Raw genomic sequence first — 17,870 nt, 5'->3', positions numbered from 1 at the left:
AGAGTCTTTCTGATGTTTTAGATATGCAGTTTCTCTAGTGCATGTAGTTTGATCAGACAGCAGAGGAATTCATATTACAAAGTCCCCTTCAAAAAAGCAAAAAACCCAGTTTCTCTATGTTTCTGCTTCCAGGTTACACTTATTCATGGATAATGAATGAAGGGGGAAAAAGGGGTACAATAAAATTCAATTATTAATCTATTTTAATTAAAAGCCCTAAACTTTTCTTCAGTATTTGGAGAAGTTAGTCTGCCTGTATGTGGTGTGTTTCTATGTATATTTCACGTATGCCCCGACCGTATCTGCGCTGAACCGCACGAACACTGGTTTTAATGGGCTTTGTGTCCTTTACCGTAATCACTCCGTTGGCTCTTTGATGTTGCATAGGTTTGGCGTGATGATGGAAAGAGTTGCTTTGACCATGTATTTTCACCTCCGTTTCTAAAAGGTGAAGGGCAAAACTTTTAATCAAGGAGCAGTTTATCTTTAATTAGGAAAAATATAATTAGGCATTATCACCTAATTGCTATTACTGATGGAGAAAGTCATATTTTCACAAGTAGTGACCCATGCTGTATTATCACTCCACTGTTTACCGCATAATGAATCTGTATTTGTGTTTGGCAGCTAGCCAGCAAAAATTAAAAGGTAATCAACATGCTTCTCTGCAGTCTGGTCATCAAAGTCATTGGCTTCACAGATCAGTAAATAACAAAGTCAAGTTGTGATGTCCTAACAGAAACCCTTCTTTAGGAATAACTATATTTATCTCCTCTGTCAAGACATCAAATGATACTTGAAATAACCATATACAAAAAGCTTTGCAAAACAGATTAGAAGAACTGTGCTATACATCAGGTGTTGAGTTAAAAAACAGTTTAATGTCTCAAGGCACCACCACGGTAGAATTTTATACCTGCAAGTAATCATCTAATACACTATTATACAGTTAAGGTAATGTATTAATAAATAGCTTGTGCAATTTTGGGAAGCAATCTATAAAGGAATGTTAGATATACAGTAGGCACGTACTATAATACAAATAAAAACCAAAATTCCTAGAAAAAGCATGCTGAGCACCTTTTGGTATAGGTTGAGTTTCTTATTCTAAACACTATGTAAATCTTAACTTACAAAAGGTAAAACTGAAATCTTATAGTAACTGCTTATTTAAACTGATTTTCCTGGGTATTTGCCTCTATGTCACAGGATTACTCTTAGGGACAGAGGACTCTGGTACTGGCTGTAAAGGGCTATCTTGTTCATTCAGTTGTGCATTCAAGTTTTCAGAAGTTAGGAGAGAAGAATTAAAAACTATTTCACTTAAGTCTGATTTTATGGATACGAGATGTGGCTCTTGAAAACTTAAGGGTTCTTCTACTAACACCTGTGTATTTTCTCGTGTCATTCCCATATCTGACGGTGACTTTCGTTTCATTCTTGTGTATGATTTGTCTAAATTCTCCATGCCTTGGTCAGTTTTCTGAAATCGCCCAAAGAACCAGATGAAGAAACCGAACAAAGCAAAAGCCAACAAACTTGGAATAAAAGCCAGGCATTTGACATCAAGGCTAGAGCCTGTGAATCTGCTGTGCAAGAACATGTCTCCTTCGGCATAGGTCCGGTTGGTCAACGGGTTAGTGTTATTGGATCTCCACTCCCAAGATAACTTAGTTCTGTTAAGGTCTTTCAAGCTTTCCGAGTCCTTCACTGTGTAGATCTTCTGGCCGGGACCGATATATTGACCATATTCATGAGGTTTGTAAAATATTTGGTTCTTCCACATATTCAGATCCAAGATTAAAACAAGGAAGATAATTCCATAGTTAAACCATTTGCCTGTTTGGAAAAAGAAAACTTCTGTCATCTGAAATATCCTTTTTAGAAAGCAGTACAAATGCAGCCATAAGTAAAAGCTACTCAGAAAAAAAAATCCCTTTTTTATTAATCTTGTAAAGCAAAGTTGTAGTAAGATTTCCACCATAGTCAGATTTATGCTGAATATCACAATTAGGTCTGGGCTCATAATAAAATAATTTTGTAACACAAGCACAGCAGTATATCAATTGAATTCACACTGCAGTTTGTAGGTGACCTGTTGATTAGACCACTAGGTGATGTGGTATAGATCAATAAACCTAAAAAAGCATTAACTCCAGGGCTTAAAAAATATTCACATGGAAATCTTCCATGAAAAGGCCATATTTGATAGAACTGTTTATATGCCAGGAATGACTGAAGTGACTGATTTTTGGGGGGTTGGTAATTATGTAAATGTTAAGAGTATATACATATATTGTTTGATATACCAACCATGGTGCACAGACGTATTCAGGTGGGGGCAACTGGGTAAACTGTGATTTAGAGATATTATACCCTCGAGAAATAGCAAGGGCTGATTGTATTCTTGGGAGGCTAGTCAGCTTAGCTTTTCCTATAGTCTGTGTAGCGAGAAACTCCTCCAAGGAGCGACTCATAGCGTAACATTAAGCTCCTGCAATACTGGAGGAGGAAACCTTTCTCCTTTTATTATTTAAAATTGCTCTTTTGCATGCTTCCTCCAGGCATCCAAAAGGCGTTAAAGATAACTTTCTGCAACTGCAAAGTTGGCTCTGCTTTGAGTAGGGTGTTGGAACAGATGAACTCCAGTTGTCCCTTCTAACCTAAATTATTCTATCAATACACAAGAGAAGTTAATACTATTGTCATAGTCAAAGCATCTCTTACACTCTAGCTGAACATATGGTAAAATCTCACCTGTGCCTTGATGACCCATCAAATCTACATGTCAGCATTATGTGAAAGGACATTCATGGAGGAATGTTCCTGCTGGTAATGAATGATATTGGTCTATACTGGAATCATATCTAAGTATGTTTCAAGTGAAAAAGAAAATGAATGTATCAGAGTATTATCAAATTGTTTATGCCATTGGTTTGTAAAGAATAAATGGATTCCAGTTCCTGAAAGTCTGTGTGTTCAAATTGTATGACCAGAATGCTCCAGGAGGGTAAGGAGGGTAACCCCTTGTATTGCAACAATTGTGTTTAATTGTCCTCTTTGGTCCAGATTATACTTATACTGAAGATGAACAAGAATGTTCATTCTCTTGTGTTATTGTCACTACCCAGAAATCAAACTGCACTGAAGAGACCTTGCAGCCAATCCCGTTCACATAATTCCTGAATAACTCCTCTATCTTTTTTTTCTGGGTTTTCATCAATATTATAATTGACCTGTTAAAGAAAATTAAGCTTTTAGAAGATTATCACCACATTTTATAATACTTAAGCTTCTTAAAACAACACCAAGACACTGAAAATGATGTTAAAATATGAAATACAACAACAAACAATACAATATAGCTTGATGCTGTTTCCTGCAGATTCTTGCCCTGTATTTCATGTGCTTCTCTCCGTCAGAATAACCCTAGCTTCCCCATCACGTATGACCTTTCAGCAGACAGAGACAGAATATATCTTGCATAGTGTGTGCTGACGGGCTGGCTGGGACACACATACTCACTGATCAATTGGCTGCTGTCAAATAGAATATAATGGCTGACTTCTCCCTGCCTTTTCCTCAGCTGGGCACTAACTTAGATGATTCTCCTTTACCTAACCACCATTTTTTAGAACATAATGATAATGTCACTATGTTTTCGATTCCCACCCTCTGAAAAATGTTTTTGAAACTGGCCGTGGGTTCAAAAGTTATTTGATGCTGAGTGTTGGATAGAGAGAGGGTGAAACCAACCCACATAGAGAACATGGTCACATAATTCTCGTTTCCTTAGGAAAATAGGCTAAATACAAATTACAATGAAAAAAATATTAGAACCATTATCTGTTTATCTATGGCCAGTTTGAAAGAAAACATGATTTACTGTACTCTGAACTTCCTTTCTCTGTTAAGGTTGTTCACCCGGACACTTTTTGAGACAATAATTTGTCATCAAATATTACTCTGTGTTTCAACCAGAAAGCTGTTTCAACCAGAAAGCAACCCCTTGCTGCATTGTCCCAAAGATAATTCTTTAAGTCGTATTCTTTTCCCAGGAAAACGCATCATAAGCCCATCCAAAAAAACCTTCCACTTCTTTTGCTATTGATTTCATCAAAATATTATCTGTGGTACTTTGTGTTTCTGCAGAGGCAAGATAGGTGACTTTCCAGAGGGATCTCCCAGACCCTAGGGATGGTGGGAAGGGGAAAAACTCATGTAGGATCAGTATTTCTCTTTCCCTTCAGCTAGACACAGCAAGACTGAAGGGGTGTAGCGAGAAAACAGACAACTGAAAGATCAAAATACGAAGCATAATGAAATGGGGACATTTTTGAGACAGCCTTTATAAAGGCCGAAATACACTCTTATGGTTTTTGGGATTGTAGGTTTTGGGTATGACTGACAAAGGAAACTTAGGCATTGCGATGCTGAGCCACGACCTGCCTCCTCCTTAGGCATGATGGCACCCAGCGGATTTCACATCAATCACCTCTGTGACCCCATAGTCCTGAATGGGACATTTGTAGAGCAAGACACCTAAGGAGTAAGACTTGAGATGGCAGCCTGCTCCTGGTGAAGAAATTGACTCAGAAGCTAGCAGAAAACACGAAAAATGCTGAATAGAGGTAGGCGGGTGCTTGATCTTAGGCTTCATGCAGCATCTATCCTACCCTGTGGTTTCATAATTGTGAATCTCTTCTAAGATGGATCTATCTAAAAAAGGCTCCACCCCTCTTACGTTAAGAATTCGAGTGCTCACCTGATCTAAGAGAGAGATGCATTTCAATTATTCCTGTTTCATGAAAAGCATGAACTTGAAACTCCTTCACTCAGCTCCTAGACAGAGTTAGGCAGGCAGGAGCACAGTGTGGACGATAAAGGGTGCTTAGACAAACAGCTTAGGTGCAGACATCCCAGTTAACCAAGATGAATCGCAACCTGTACGTCTAAGTGGCAGCTTGTTGCCTGAGACCTGCCTCACTTCTATAGTGGAACTTCTCACAACTCCTTAAATTTCTCCTTTCCAGACCATTTTTCCATCCTCTGTATCACTGTCATGCCCGATGAGCTCTATGATTTTTCCTTTTCTTTTGAAAACTGTTGTCACCACAACCAAACACGGTATTTGAGTAACAGTCTCACCATAACAATATATGAACACAATGACATCTTCCTACTCCTACTCAGTATTCCCTGTAGCCGGGGGCTGCGTTAATCTCCCTAGACACAAAATGACTGGGAGTTAGTGCTGTCTTGGCTACTTACAGAAAGTATTTGCCTCTTTTCAGAATACAGTGTCCTCTGCTGTCTGTCCCTCTTCCAAGACATGTACTTCACTGCTGTACTGGCAGGTGTGATAGCCAAATAAGTCCAGTTTACCAAGCGATCCTTCTAGATCACTGATGAATGTGTTGAAGCAAACTGAACCAAGAGATCTGACAGCCTCCACTCACAAACATCCATTTGATGGTAATTCCCCATGACAAGTACTTTTTGAGACTTATTATACTGACCAACCTTTAACATTATACACGTGTATAATCTATGTATATGAAATGATTGTCTACCACAATTTCATTTTAGCATAATGCTTTTTATAGCAAATTTTAAGTTATATATCAAGCTTATATAGGAAATAAGCTCAGTAAATTTGAAGTCACTCCTGACCTCTCACCTTGTGCATAAACAAGCTCAAGTTTATGGGGTCAGAACAAATACATTACGAAGCTATAGATATTAATTTTCTTTAAAAACATATTTATAGTTTCTTGTACAGTTAGTTATAAGTTCTTCAACTTTCATTCCAGATGAAAAGTGGTAAGGGTAAATGGAGCGCCCCATGCTATGAAGTCATTTAATTTGCCTCTTAACCAATTTCTGCAGGATCAGTACCACTATTGCTCGAGGGCTGGCTCTACTCCAGTAAGATCTGTGTGGCCAAGAATACAGTCATATACCTGGCACTATTTAGCCCTTCTTGGAGCAGGTGGATTTTTCACAGAGACAATTTGAAATGGAAGGATGTAGTAAGATCAGCTCTCAAGACTGGAAGGCTAGTCAATCATTTCAGCAAACTGCAAAGAATTATACCAAGACTCTTCAATGAAGTTACAATGAAGAAAATCAGGTGGTAAAATAGGCTGTGTCATTCAGCCATGTCCTACCTAAAAAAAAGGCCTGGATAATAACCGGCTTTCACAGCGCCGATGTCTTTACGTGCTACACACGACATTTAGACAGTCAGGAATCTGGTTTGGTGTATTTGGAAACGTGGTGCGATATTGAAATTTGGTGCGATAATGATCCCCAAAAAGAAAAATTTGAGGTACGTAGCTAGCCAAGAGCATGCACTGGGTGTCCTTGTGAGGCTGTGATGCAAATGTGAAACCTTTTTCTAGGCATCGTAGCCTACAACTACTTTGGGGGGATGAAAACTCGATTCCTATTTTCTGAGAAAGTGTGGCTGTTGAGGACGATTGTTCTGGTGAGTGGCTAGGGCACTCACCAGAAGCGAAGCCTTGACCCTAAAACAACCTCTGCTGATGGTGGTTGGGACCTGAATCGTAGGTCCATGCTCTGAACACCAGCCTATGTGGGACTCTGCTTAGAAACACTCTCCCCTCCCTGCTGAAGCAGAACTGTGCTCTGCACGTGAATGCCAGGGGCCTTCTCATGGTGAAAGAGGTATGGCTTTTTCTTTTTTCCTTTTTCCAGAAAGCTACCTATTTTCACCAGCTGAACAAGATGTTTGGGCAGTGGTCATTTTTAAAGAGGCTGATAAGTTCTATGAGAGGTTCAGCAACCAGCCCACAATCCCACGTGCAACTGATTTACTGGGCAATTGAGGCAGATCCCGCAGGTCCAAATATTCCAAACCAGCTACTGATTCTGGAGCATTTTTATTTTTGTATGTCCACTCTGTAACAGAACAGTCATGCCCTAGAAAAGAGATCTCGTGTAGAAGCCAGTCCTCAGCATCCCTTCCTGAGGTCAAGAGGAAACTTGAAAATTCCACTTATTAAGGCTAGACTTAAGCGGCCTCATGCTGTGCAACCGCAGCCAGAGGCTAGTGTAGGAAATGTTGACTTTAGACTCTCATCTAAACCACAATTTTTGTCTAAAAACATTCAGACACCTCTGTAAAACATTCAGGTATCTTCAAAATGTTCCTCCTATCTTCCGTCACGTTGGTGTTATTAGCTAGATACATGCATACAGACCACTCACAGCCGCAAATCCTCTGAGGTTTTTTCACATCTGTGTGCACGGACAGCTTTGTTTTTACCTCTAACCTTTCTATTTTTGCCCATGGGCTCCCTCCGGCTTCTCTGTGTAGCCGATGCTTGGCCTGAATCTAGACACACTTTAACTCCGCAAGCCAGCCACGCTAGGCATTCGCCAGCCAAGAAGGTGATGGTTTCTCCTTTGGGTGGAAGGGTACTCTGGCTAGACCAGCACTCAGAAAAACGTTTATAAACAGTCAGAAAAATCTCCCAACTGTTTTGATACCCAAACCTTAACATTTCCTATTTGAAACTTATCCACATACTTGACAGCAGATGCTCTTGGATCTCCAGTGCTGCTATTAATGGGTACCAGCCAGGCCCCCTAGTGCCTTTTAACCATGAAAGAATCTGAAGTAACAAAATTTACTTTTAAGTTCTACAAATTTCCCTGGGTATTACAGAAACTAGGATAGACTATGTATTTTCATAAACAGTAGCCCAAGAAGGAAAACACACACTTTGCAATGAACCATCTGTCAAGGGAAATCCAGATGAGCTAAGCAGATGCAGGAATTCAAGTTATTTTTGATGTTCATAGATAAAAGCAGCTATCAAAACAGGATAGAAATATTTAATACTGAGTAGGTGCTTGCTAGGAGTTCCTAGATGCAAAGAAATTTGAGCAAAATGAGTTACTCGGTTACCAGTGAAAATAAGATATGTTTTTGATAGTAAATTTAAAATTACACCGAAGCGTATCAGCTACAGGCTGTAGATGTTAATTCAATATTACTGCCAACTTACAACATTGAGAAATCACAAGTCAGGCCTAAGAAAGCATGTTACTAGTTTAAAGTAGCAAGATGGATTAAAAATAATACACTTAGTACTGTTTTATTTATCTGCTTTTTTAGACATGGATTTATGCAGAAACAACATGTCATTTTTTTTCCTCTGAAATCATGAGCTTTATTTTATGAAAGCTGAAATTCTCATGTAGCCACTGAGTTCAGGAGCTAAGACTTTAAGACAAAATGGAAAAAAAAAAAAGCAACCATCTTAAGACTCGTGATAAAATCAGGAGAGTTGGCAACACCGAGCACGTAACTGTGAAATCCTTCATCTGTACAGAATTGCACAAAGCCATTAAGCATACACCAACAGAAAGGTGGTTTAAAGTCCTTTAACCCTGTGAATGTCCCTTTCCTTTAAGCTGCTGCTTTGTGGGACTGTTGCTCATTAGAGCAACCCAGCACCAAATAGCGCTGCTCAGGGGAGTCCTAGGGCTGCTCTTATTTATATCAAACAACAGTGACTAAAACAGACTGTAAAAGAACGTATGAAGAGTAAAGTTTGCCAGGAAAAAGATGGTAAATGTTGTTTCAGCCATGCTTTCTTTCTCTTTGCTATTTGGGAGAAAAGGGTTTCCAGTTTCTACAAATCAGGGCACAGGTCATAGATTTACAGCCTGATTTTATCCCTATAGCAAGAACCGTCAGCGAGTTTGCCGATGACACCAAGCTGTGTGGTGCGGTTGACGTGCTGGAGGGAAGGGATGCCATCCAGAGGGACCTTGACAGGCTTGAGAGCTGGGCCCCGTGTGAACATCACGAAGTTCAGCGAGGCCAAGTGCAAGGTCCTGCACATGGGTCGGGGCAATCCCAAGCACATATACAGGCTGGGCGGAGAATGGATTGGTGCTGCCCTGCGGAGAAAGACTTGGGCGTGTTGGTTGATGAGAAGCTCAACATGACCCAGCAACATGCATTTGCAGCCCAGAAAGCCAATCGCATTCTTGGCTGCATCAAAAGTGTGACCAGCACGTTGGGGGAGGTGATTCTCCCCCTCTGCTCCGCTCTGGTGAGACCCCACCTGCAGTACCGCATCCAGCTCTGGGGCCCCCAGCATAAGAAGGACATGGACCTGTTCCAGTAAGTCCAGAGGAGGGCCGTGAGGGTGATCCAGGGGCTGAAGCACCTCTCCTATGAAGACAGGCTGAGAGAGTTGGGGTTGTTCAGCCTGGAGAAGAGAAGGTTCCGGGGAGACCTTAGAGCAGCCTGCCAGTACCTAAAGGGGACCTACAGGAAAGCCGGAGAGGGACTCTTTACGAGGGCATGTAGTGATAGGACAAGGGGTAATGGCTTTAAACTGAAAGAGGGTAGATTTAGATTATCTGCAAGGAAGAAGTTCTTCACTGTGAGGGTGGTGAGGCACTGGAAGAGGTTGCCCAGAGAAGTTGTGGCTGCCCCATCCCTGGCAGCGTTCAAGGCCAGGTTGGATGGGGCTTGGAGCAACCTGGTCTAGTGGAAGGTGTCCCTGCCTGTGGCGGGGGGGTTGGAACTAGATGATCTCCAAGGTACACTCCAACCCAAACCATTGTATGATTCTATGATTCTACTAAAATAAACGGTATTCAGACCTTAGTCTTCTTTTCTTGCTTGTTACTAAAAAGAAGTTCCATGGTTAAATTTCACATTCTGGATCCCATGTACTAAACAGGGCTTAAATACAGCAGGCTTCCTGCCATTATCAGTGTCCTACCCCCATGTCATCTGCTGCAGTTACATTCATGCACATCATTCTCTACCCTCATTTTAGTTTGGATTACATTCATCTTGTTATATATATATTGAACCAGTTCTTTCTTTCTTTTATTAGCTCCTTGATTTGAGTAGAAAATTACAAGTATCGACACATCCACACAATAACTAGAGCTTGAAAATGATCCAAGATTATACCCTAACCTAAGACAAGAACTGATGGCAAGAACAGATGGTTCAAGCAAAACTTACCCAAAGGGAGGTTCTTGTGCCATGTGTTATGGCTGCTTATTAGATCTCCTAAAGGGTGGTGCAGCACCGAGATAAAACAGGCACTCAGTAGACAGAGTACGTGATGTGCAGTCAAATGGATTGATTTGTCTAGTGAATCTAATAAATGGATCTTGTTAATGCTGAGCAGGGAAAAATATTCCTCAGCCCCTGTTCATTAGCTCATCCTCATTAAAAGAAAGCCTTCTCACCAGAAAATCAGAGGCCTCCAGTCCTCTCTGCAGAAGACTCTACAATGCATAAATACTGGTTTCTCTCAGTTGGTCTGTTCTCAAGCAGCAGCACTGCTAGCAGTTGTATTTCTGATCCCTAATTTATGTTCTTTGCTGTTGCTTATTCTTTGCTCTTCCCTGATTATCACCAATATCCCTGTCCCTTCTACAGTGCAAAACTGTTCTTTGCCCTTCAGTCCCTCTTCTACCACCCATTGTTTTTCATCTACATTAATTATATCCTGAGCTTCTGTACCTGATGGGGCAGCCCACCCTTCCATGCTTCAGTCATTGTTCATGCTCCTCTGTGCACCCATTCCGCTACTCCTCCTTATACAGTGGAGTAACTGCTGGGCATCTGGGAGCCTTGTGGAACTGAGTCCCTCCAAATTCATGCTCTAGTCTTGAGAAACGGAAAAAAAATCTTTTTCGCTATCCCTGAATACCATGCCTATTATTCACATCAAATATTTGATGCTTATACTATTACTTTTTTTCTCCTTTCCCTTTTTGCTCACTTGGGAGAGAAAAATGTGTTCATCATGTACACATCCCATCTTCTCTCACCTTACACCTTTTAGTTACTGACCATGAGATCATTTACTTCATCCTGCTCCATAAACCACTAGTGTCTCATTCAGATGTGCCCCAGCCCTTCTTTCTTCTTGGTGGCTGGCTGTTCTCTCTCCGTATTCCAGCAGGGCACCTACACCCAATTTTGAAAAATTTTCTATCCCTCCATCTGTACTTCCTACTGGCCCATTTGCCTTCCCCCATTCAATAGCCAGCAGGTAACTTTTGCACTCATTTTCTCTTCTTTTCTGTTTTTTAATCTCAGATTTCTACCTTCTCTGCTGAAAATGCCTTTTCTGAGGCCTCATTCGGCCTGTCTTGACTGAGTCCTGGGTTCATCATTCTTTCCTCCGTGGCGCATTCTCTTCCCTTGGCTTTTGCTGCCTGGTGAGCTTGTGACTCACCTGCTAGCTCTTGGCCTTATCTTTTTATCATCTCTGAATGCTCCTTTTGTCCCTGCTCTGCAGGGAGTTTCATATGGCTGTGTCATTGGATGCCCTCATCTATCTTACTCCTGTACAGTATCATGTCCTGTGATTGTCCATATTAGCAGTTGAAGACCCCTGTCAATCCACACCTGCCTTCTTTTGCTATCCGTTATTATCCAACTCTTCCCAATGCAGAGAGAGGAGCTATGCTCCTTCTGCATAGCTTGAAGGTAAAACCAAAATATTTATCCCTGTTTAACCTTCTTCTCTTTTTCATTCCCTACTGTTATTAAAATACTGTCTCACAGTATGCAAGGATCAGGTACTTTTTATCTATAGGTACCATCCATTTGAATAACTGCAATTCTATTTTATTTGAGGTTATTTAACTGTCTGCTTCTGGTTAGATGACTGATGGAAGTATGGTTATGAGTGGCCTTTGCCAGATGAGAATGACCGAAGTTATGAAAAGATATTAGCATAAATCATAGCAAAGGCATCTGAAAGCATAAGAGTTCTGAAAATGAAATAAGCTGCTAATTCCCCTGGAGAGTAATTTTAGATAAAAGACCTCTGAAGCTACATTAGGTATTACTTAGTGTCACAAGAAGTTGCTGAAATCCATGAAAAACAGCAGGTCTCTGATTCGTAAGATACACGTTCCTCACTTCCCTGAGACATTTATATATGGATGATGTGGATATGGACAGATAAACAGATAGAAAAATAGTAATCTGGGACACACACACACAAAGTATGTGGTTAAGAACATGTTAGCATACATTTATTGCACAGAAGCAGTTCACCGTGTGACTGCGTCACAATCTGTAAGATTACATACCTGTTATATGTATGTGATATTCCTCTTTGAAGATCTTTTGGAAATAAGGTACTTTGAACTGCATGTGTGCAGATGGCAAGCCTGGAAGATTCACTTCAACATCACCCATAAAATGTGGAAACTCCCAGTCCTGTTAAAAAAAAGAAAAGCAAGAGCCTAAACATAAGCTTTCATGGTATATTTTTGCCCTTTAAAATGGCTTAAATTAATAAAAGGGAAAGGTTCTATTTTTAACCTCCCATTATTGGATTTTTCTTACTTTGACTGAACCACTTGAAATAGAATACCCTGTTTATATTAGACATTACAATATGATTTTTACTTCAGCTCCATATAATTACGTGTTTAAAAGTTTGCTTGGAATGACAGTTGAGAACCCGCTGTACCAGCTGATAGTACAAAATAGTCTAAGCATATGAATACCTATATAGTGACCTTGCAATACCAGTTACAACTTCTGTTACTGATTTGGCAAACAGTTTATAGGTAAGAAAGTGGCAAAGAAGGCCTAACCCTTTCAAGTATTTCATATATCTGTATTCTACTTGTTCCGCTTATAGGGTGTTTTCTGTATTTGGCCTTAATACATCTAAATACACACTGCCTGCAAGTGCAGGCCCTTCAGCATAATCTGCCTGAATCAATCCAAGCACCGTTTTCTCCACCGCTGTATTTCAGCTGACAAGGTAATGCTGGAAATGTGGAAGCTCTTACCCACCATTATCCCTCTTTTGGTAGCATGTGGTAAGCCAGCTGAGGAGGAGCTGCATTTAAAGGAATTTTTCACTTGGTTATCTGCACCCACCATCAGTCACTTGGAAATGGGGATAACAGCATGGCTCGTTAGAGCCCAAACTGAAAGCCTAGCCCTAGTGCTAGAATCAGTACGATTACCGCCAGAGAAATCACTCTGTGTGCTGCAGGCTGTTGGGCATCTGCTGTTAAAAACACACTGGCCCTGTTCCCGTGCACAGCCCTGGATTTGTATCCCACAAGTTAGTGCAACGAGCACCTGGATGACTAAAAGTAAGGTAAAGGAATCTGTAAAGTGAGGAGCTCTGTGAGTGACTTGTGCTTCCTTCACACGAAAGCCATTCCAGCGCAGCCATCTCCCCAGAAGAACCAATTCCTTTTTTTTTTTTTTCCCCAGTTTTATAAGGCTGGAAAGTTTCCTAGCAGGGTAATGAAAAAAAATTATTCAAAACTAAGAATCATCACTGAAAGATAAATCACTATATACAACTTAACTTCCAAGAATTCCTAAGCCCTCCAACATTTTCTGCAGCGGAAGGGAAATAGAAGAGTTTTATCAGCAGGGAATAGCATGGCCCAAACACTAACAGCAGCTGATTGTGCTAACTCCTTGTGATACTGAGTTAAATGAACTAATAGGAGTACAAGCAAGGAGAAAACCTGACCCTCTGTACCTGGTTCTCAATGTTCACAGCGATACAGAAAGTACCAATTTGCAGATGCAGAAGATAAGAGAAATAAGGATGCTCTCCTTTTGCCTTATCACTAACACAACACATGCACTCCTGGTCACGAGATATGGTAATAACTGCCCAGCTGCGCAATCCCTTACGCTGCATCTGCAACCGTCCCCTCGCAGGTGGTAGACAGCCAAAAAGTGCCCAGAGATAAAATTTTTGGGGGTGTACACTCTCAGTTTACAGTATCTAATACACATCTCTGGACTAGTGTCTCACGTTAAGCCATACATACTCTCACCCAGGAATAAATAGGAAGAAATACGTTAAATATTCCTGAAGATAAACGAATGGAGAGCTGTGGACTCTGCATTAGAAGTAAGTAAATGCGGGACTATAAATCCAGCCTCCTGCTCTTGGCTTGCCCCAATACTTCTACTATGCCTTTTGCTGATTTACAGATAAAATTCCACTGTACAGAATTTTGTATTGGATTGTGTCTTTGCATCTGAGTTTTATAAAAAAGTTCAGCATTTTTTCTCCTCTGTATGAATATTACCTGATAATGCGTAACTAGAATGCCAGCTCTGTCAGATGTGCAATTTACTGTATTATTTGTCTCAGCAAACAACTACTGAGACTGGAAAATATTTCACGAAACAAAAGCAAACCAGAGAGATCCAACCTTAGCAGTGTGCTACTGTTTACATAGAACAGCCAGGTGAGTGGAGAGCCCCTTAGAAAAATACATATTTGACACTCCAAACTATGGCTACCTTTCACGTGTACATTATTTCACATTTTCTACATATATACCCCCTACTGTATGAAGCATGCCTGAAGTGTATCATGACCTGTAGCCCTGTAATATGGTATTTCCATCGCTAGAGAGATGGGCACAGGCTGGCACTGGAGACCTGACAGCTGTAAACGACTCACCAGTGCTCAGCTAAAGAAATGCAGATCTGGGGCTGGACAAAACTGCTTTTCAGGGTAACAAGGAGAACAAAAAGGTATCTAACATATGTGAAAGGCACTGCGTATAGTAAACCTGGCTGTAACGTGGAGCTTCAGATCAGTGAAGAAACAGCAAGGTCTAAAAGTGTGTTAGCAAACATAAAAATGCCCCCAAGTGGATCCCGGAGTGAGGAAAAAGAAACCGTCGGGATGAACGTCACGACCTTCCCAGCAAAGGACTCCAGATGCCCATGAGACACCGTAATGCCCCCACTGGCCCCCACCAGACTGAAACTGCCCATTTCGGGACCCGCAGGAACGGGGGGAGGGTGGACGAAACACCAGGAAAAGCAGTAGAAGCTAAGAAGTGTGTGTTTAACAATTTTGACGTTATTATTACTCAAACTTTTTTCTGCACAGAAGTATTGTTTTCTGTAATAATTAGATCTCAACTAATAATGATGCAGGGATTACACTGTTAAAATTTAAATGATACCAATAATAAATTCTTGGCTTTATGTATAAGGTGTTTCTTCTTCACCCATAAATAACCTTTTGAATATAACACCTTTATCAGTATGATTATAAAATCCGTTATTTAAGAACAGACCCACTGGAAATACAGAAATAAAATTTTAAAAAACCCAACAAAATAAACCAAACCACAATAAAATGTACTTGAAAGCAATATTAAAAAAAGGAAACTAAAATGAGTTAAACTTACTGACTTCCATGAAAGTCACTACAGCTACAGCACTTAGGAAAATGAAGCTTCAATTTAGGTGATTAAATAGCCTTTGGGGCTTCATTTGGCTCACAGCTTTGGCAAGTGTGAGCATTTACTGTCCATGTAGTGACATTATCACCTGCGGACACCGAGCTGTAGTATTATTATTGTGCAGGAGAAGAGCAGATGACTATTAACTTTCCAGGCTAATGCCAGTATCAGGTTGTCAAATCCAAACCCAACAAAGTGGCCATTTTGCTACCTAGATTCTAAGAGAGCGTTGTCCAAAATCTTTTGACTCTGTTGTAATTTTTTTCCTTACCGACATGCAAAAGACAACTTAATTTCAGCAAAATCCAGAAAAGCATTTTTCCAAGAAAATCAAGGTGCCTAGAAGGAATAATTTACTTCATTTATTAATAGGTACACTAATAGCACAAAGGTACAAGCCCATAAATATATCTGCTTCCCTCTCTGGAACACAGCTCGGGTCTGCATCGTGCTTTCATACACGGCATTTTCCCTCTGAGGTCTCTGATATCAGTCTATGCTATCAATCTGTCCGGGACACGAGTGACATGCGCTACGTTCTTTAAGTTCTCAGCTCGTAATTATGCGAAATTCACTTGATCAGCTTTATTGCTGAGGTGCCCGTGCTCTGCTGTATCTGGCATCTCATTAGGAACTGGGCCCAAAATACTATGTTTAGAATGTACAACCATACTGTTAGCTCGTATTTGTATCTCTCATACTGCATGAACAGATTGCTTTTTCTTTAAATCCATCGGCACCAAATTTCTAATATTCATCTACTTCAGTGGTTTCCAACCTGGCGGGTCTGTAGCATACCTCTCCGCAGTTTATGAAGAAGAAACCAACCCAGAACCAGCAGGCTTAAATCAGCCGCACAGAGGTCTCTAACCTCACCGGCAAGTTTTGTGGGATGTGCAAAGCAAATGAGGTTATTGCCTCATTTCACTCTAGTCATCAGGAAAGGGCAGCCAGAGGATGAATTTAAGATCACTGAGGGGTTCATCCTAGTGTTGCAATGGGCAAAGGGAGCACCTCTAATTTCCATCAGCTACCTCATTAAGCCCAGAAGCACAGACAAAGCTGGATGCTGCAAAAGAGGAGATCATGGTATTTTGATTTTTTCCCCTCTTTGCTTCTAGTTCCCCACGCCAAACGAACGCACGCACGCTCTCTGCTGCAATGCCAGGTATTGGTTTAAGACCCCACAGTGGAGCTGGCAGCGCTGATTTGGTATCTCTGTAAGTAAAGCTATTTTTAGTAATGGTACCTGAGCATCAAAGCCACAATTTCTGATAGGATCTGGCTCTTCCCTGCCATCACCTGAGGAAAAGAGAAGTCGTTGCCTGGGAAAGCCCTGTCCTGACCCTGAGCCAGGACACGCGGTTGCCCTGGGGCTCCCGGCCAGCAACACCCAGCACCCCGGCAGGCTGCAGGATTGCTCCTCGCTGCTCGGTGGGTTTTACTGCAGGCTCCAGGTGCCGGCAGGATTCAGCAAGGCTGATAAGCTGTGCGGGAGGGCGATGCTTAGCCCTCAGCCGACTCCGTCCCATGCTTCGTGCACGCACGACCCCGCGTCCCTCAGCCACCGGCCCCTTTCCACCCGGGGAAAACTGCCGCAGAGAAGGTGGGACCGGGATTAAAAACCAGTAACGATTCGTGGTAAACAAACATGCCACGCTTTCATCTCTCCTCCTGTCTGGATGTAGCTCATAGGGCGTTTGGTACACAGTAAATATGAAATAATACTAAAAATAATGTAAACACTGTGCAGATATGATCATGAAAGAGGACAAATGCACACTGAATATTTCTGCTTTAAGTGGTGATGATATATGCTATATTTAATGCTAGGAATGCATTTGTACTTTAACCCCCTCAGAATAATAAATAAACAAACATAGAGGGAAGGAACTGAGAAAAGGCATATACGAATGTGTATATGTGTGCTTGTTCCAGAAACTGCCTACAGCAGTTTTTATTTAATTTATTAAAATCCTTTTAACTTATGAGGTAGAAGACTCTGCGTTTTCAGGTATCCTTGCATCTCTTAGATAGCTTTGTTTCAACTCTCAGAACATGGCAGACAGGCAGACAGCTAAAGGAAATTTAATGAGAGGCAATGGCTATATATTCTTGCAAGTGTTTGAAGTAAGAAATGAACAGCTGGAATTCAGAGACAAAGGCCCGACTCCTCTGTGGTTATCTCTAACTTCATTGCAGTGCTGCAACTTGCAGTGATCTCTGCAGCTGAGATCTCTGCAGCTGTGAGCTGCTAAAGTACAAACATCATTTTAATATTTCATTCAAACGTACATAAGAAGGGAAGTCAGCAGCCACGACTAGAACTCACTTTCATGCCCGTGAGATCAAATCTACCGCTCAGTTTCTGGCCTTCTGTTCTTTGCCAATACCTTATTTAAATAGGAAGAAAGTTTGATAGACATGGTGGGTTTTAGCCCTCACTAAACGAAAAATACACATCTACACTTAACATGGCCACCTGTACGCTTGTATGGCTTCAGTGGGACTACTTAGCTCCCACGGTGCAAGATGACGCGCTCTTCTTCAAAAGACCTCCTGCTTCATGTTGGTACTATCAGTGCTAA

General features: G+C 41.2%; 1 protein-coding gene across 4 annotated transcripts in view; it reads right to left on the bottom strand.

The window, feature by feature from the left end:
* Positions 1 to 396: 396 nt before the first annotated feature.
* TMEM117 (transmembrane protein 117) overlaps positions 397 to 17,870 on the bottom strand; it is a 236,162-nt gene continuing 218,688 nt past the window's right edge. For all 4 annotated transcript variants that reach the window (XM_049813840.1, XM_049813838.1, XM_049813839.1 and 1 more), the window contains 2 exons: positions 12,118 to 12,247; positions 397 to 1,839 (listed from right to left, as the gene is read on the bottom strand). In XM_049813840.1, coding sequence (XP_049669797.1) covers positions 1,199 to 1,839; positions 12,118 to 12,247 — 771 coding nt within the window. In that variant the 3' untranslated portion in view covers positions 397 to 1,198. The remainder of the gene's footprint in view (positions 1,840 to 12,117; positions 12,248 to 17,870) is intronic.

Source organism: Accipiter gentilis, chromosome 11 (genome assembly GCF_929443795.1).
Source record: "Accipiter gentilis chromosome 11, bAccGen1.1, whole genome shotgun sequence".
NCBI classification, from domain to species: Eukaryota; Metazoa; Chordata; class Aves; order Accipitriformes; family Accipitridae; genus Astur; species Astur gentilis.
Note: the sequence above shows the minus strand (reverse complement) of the source record. Positions and strands in the feature narration are given on the sequence as shown.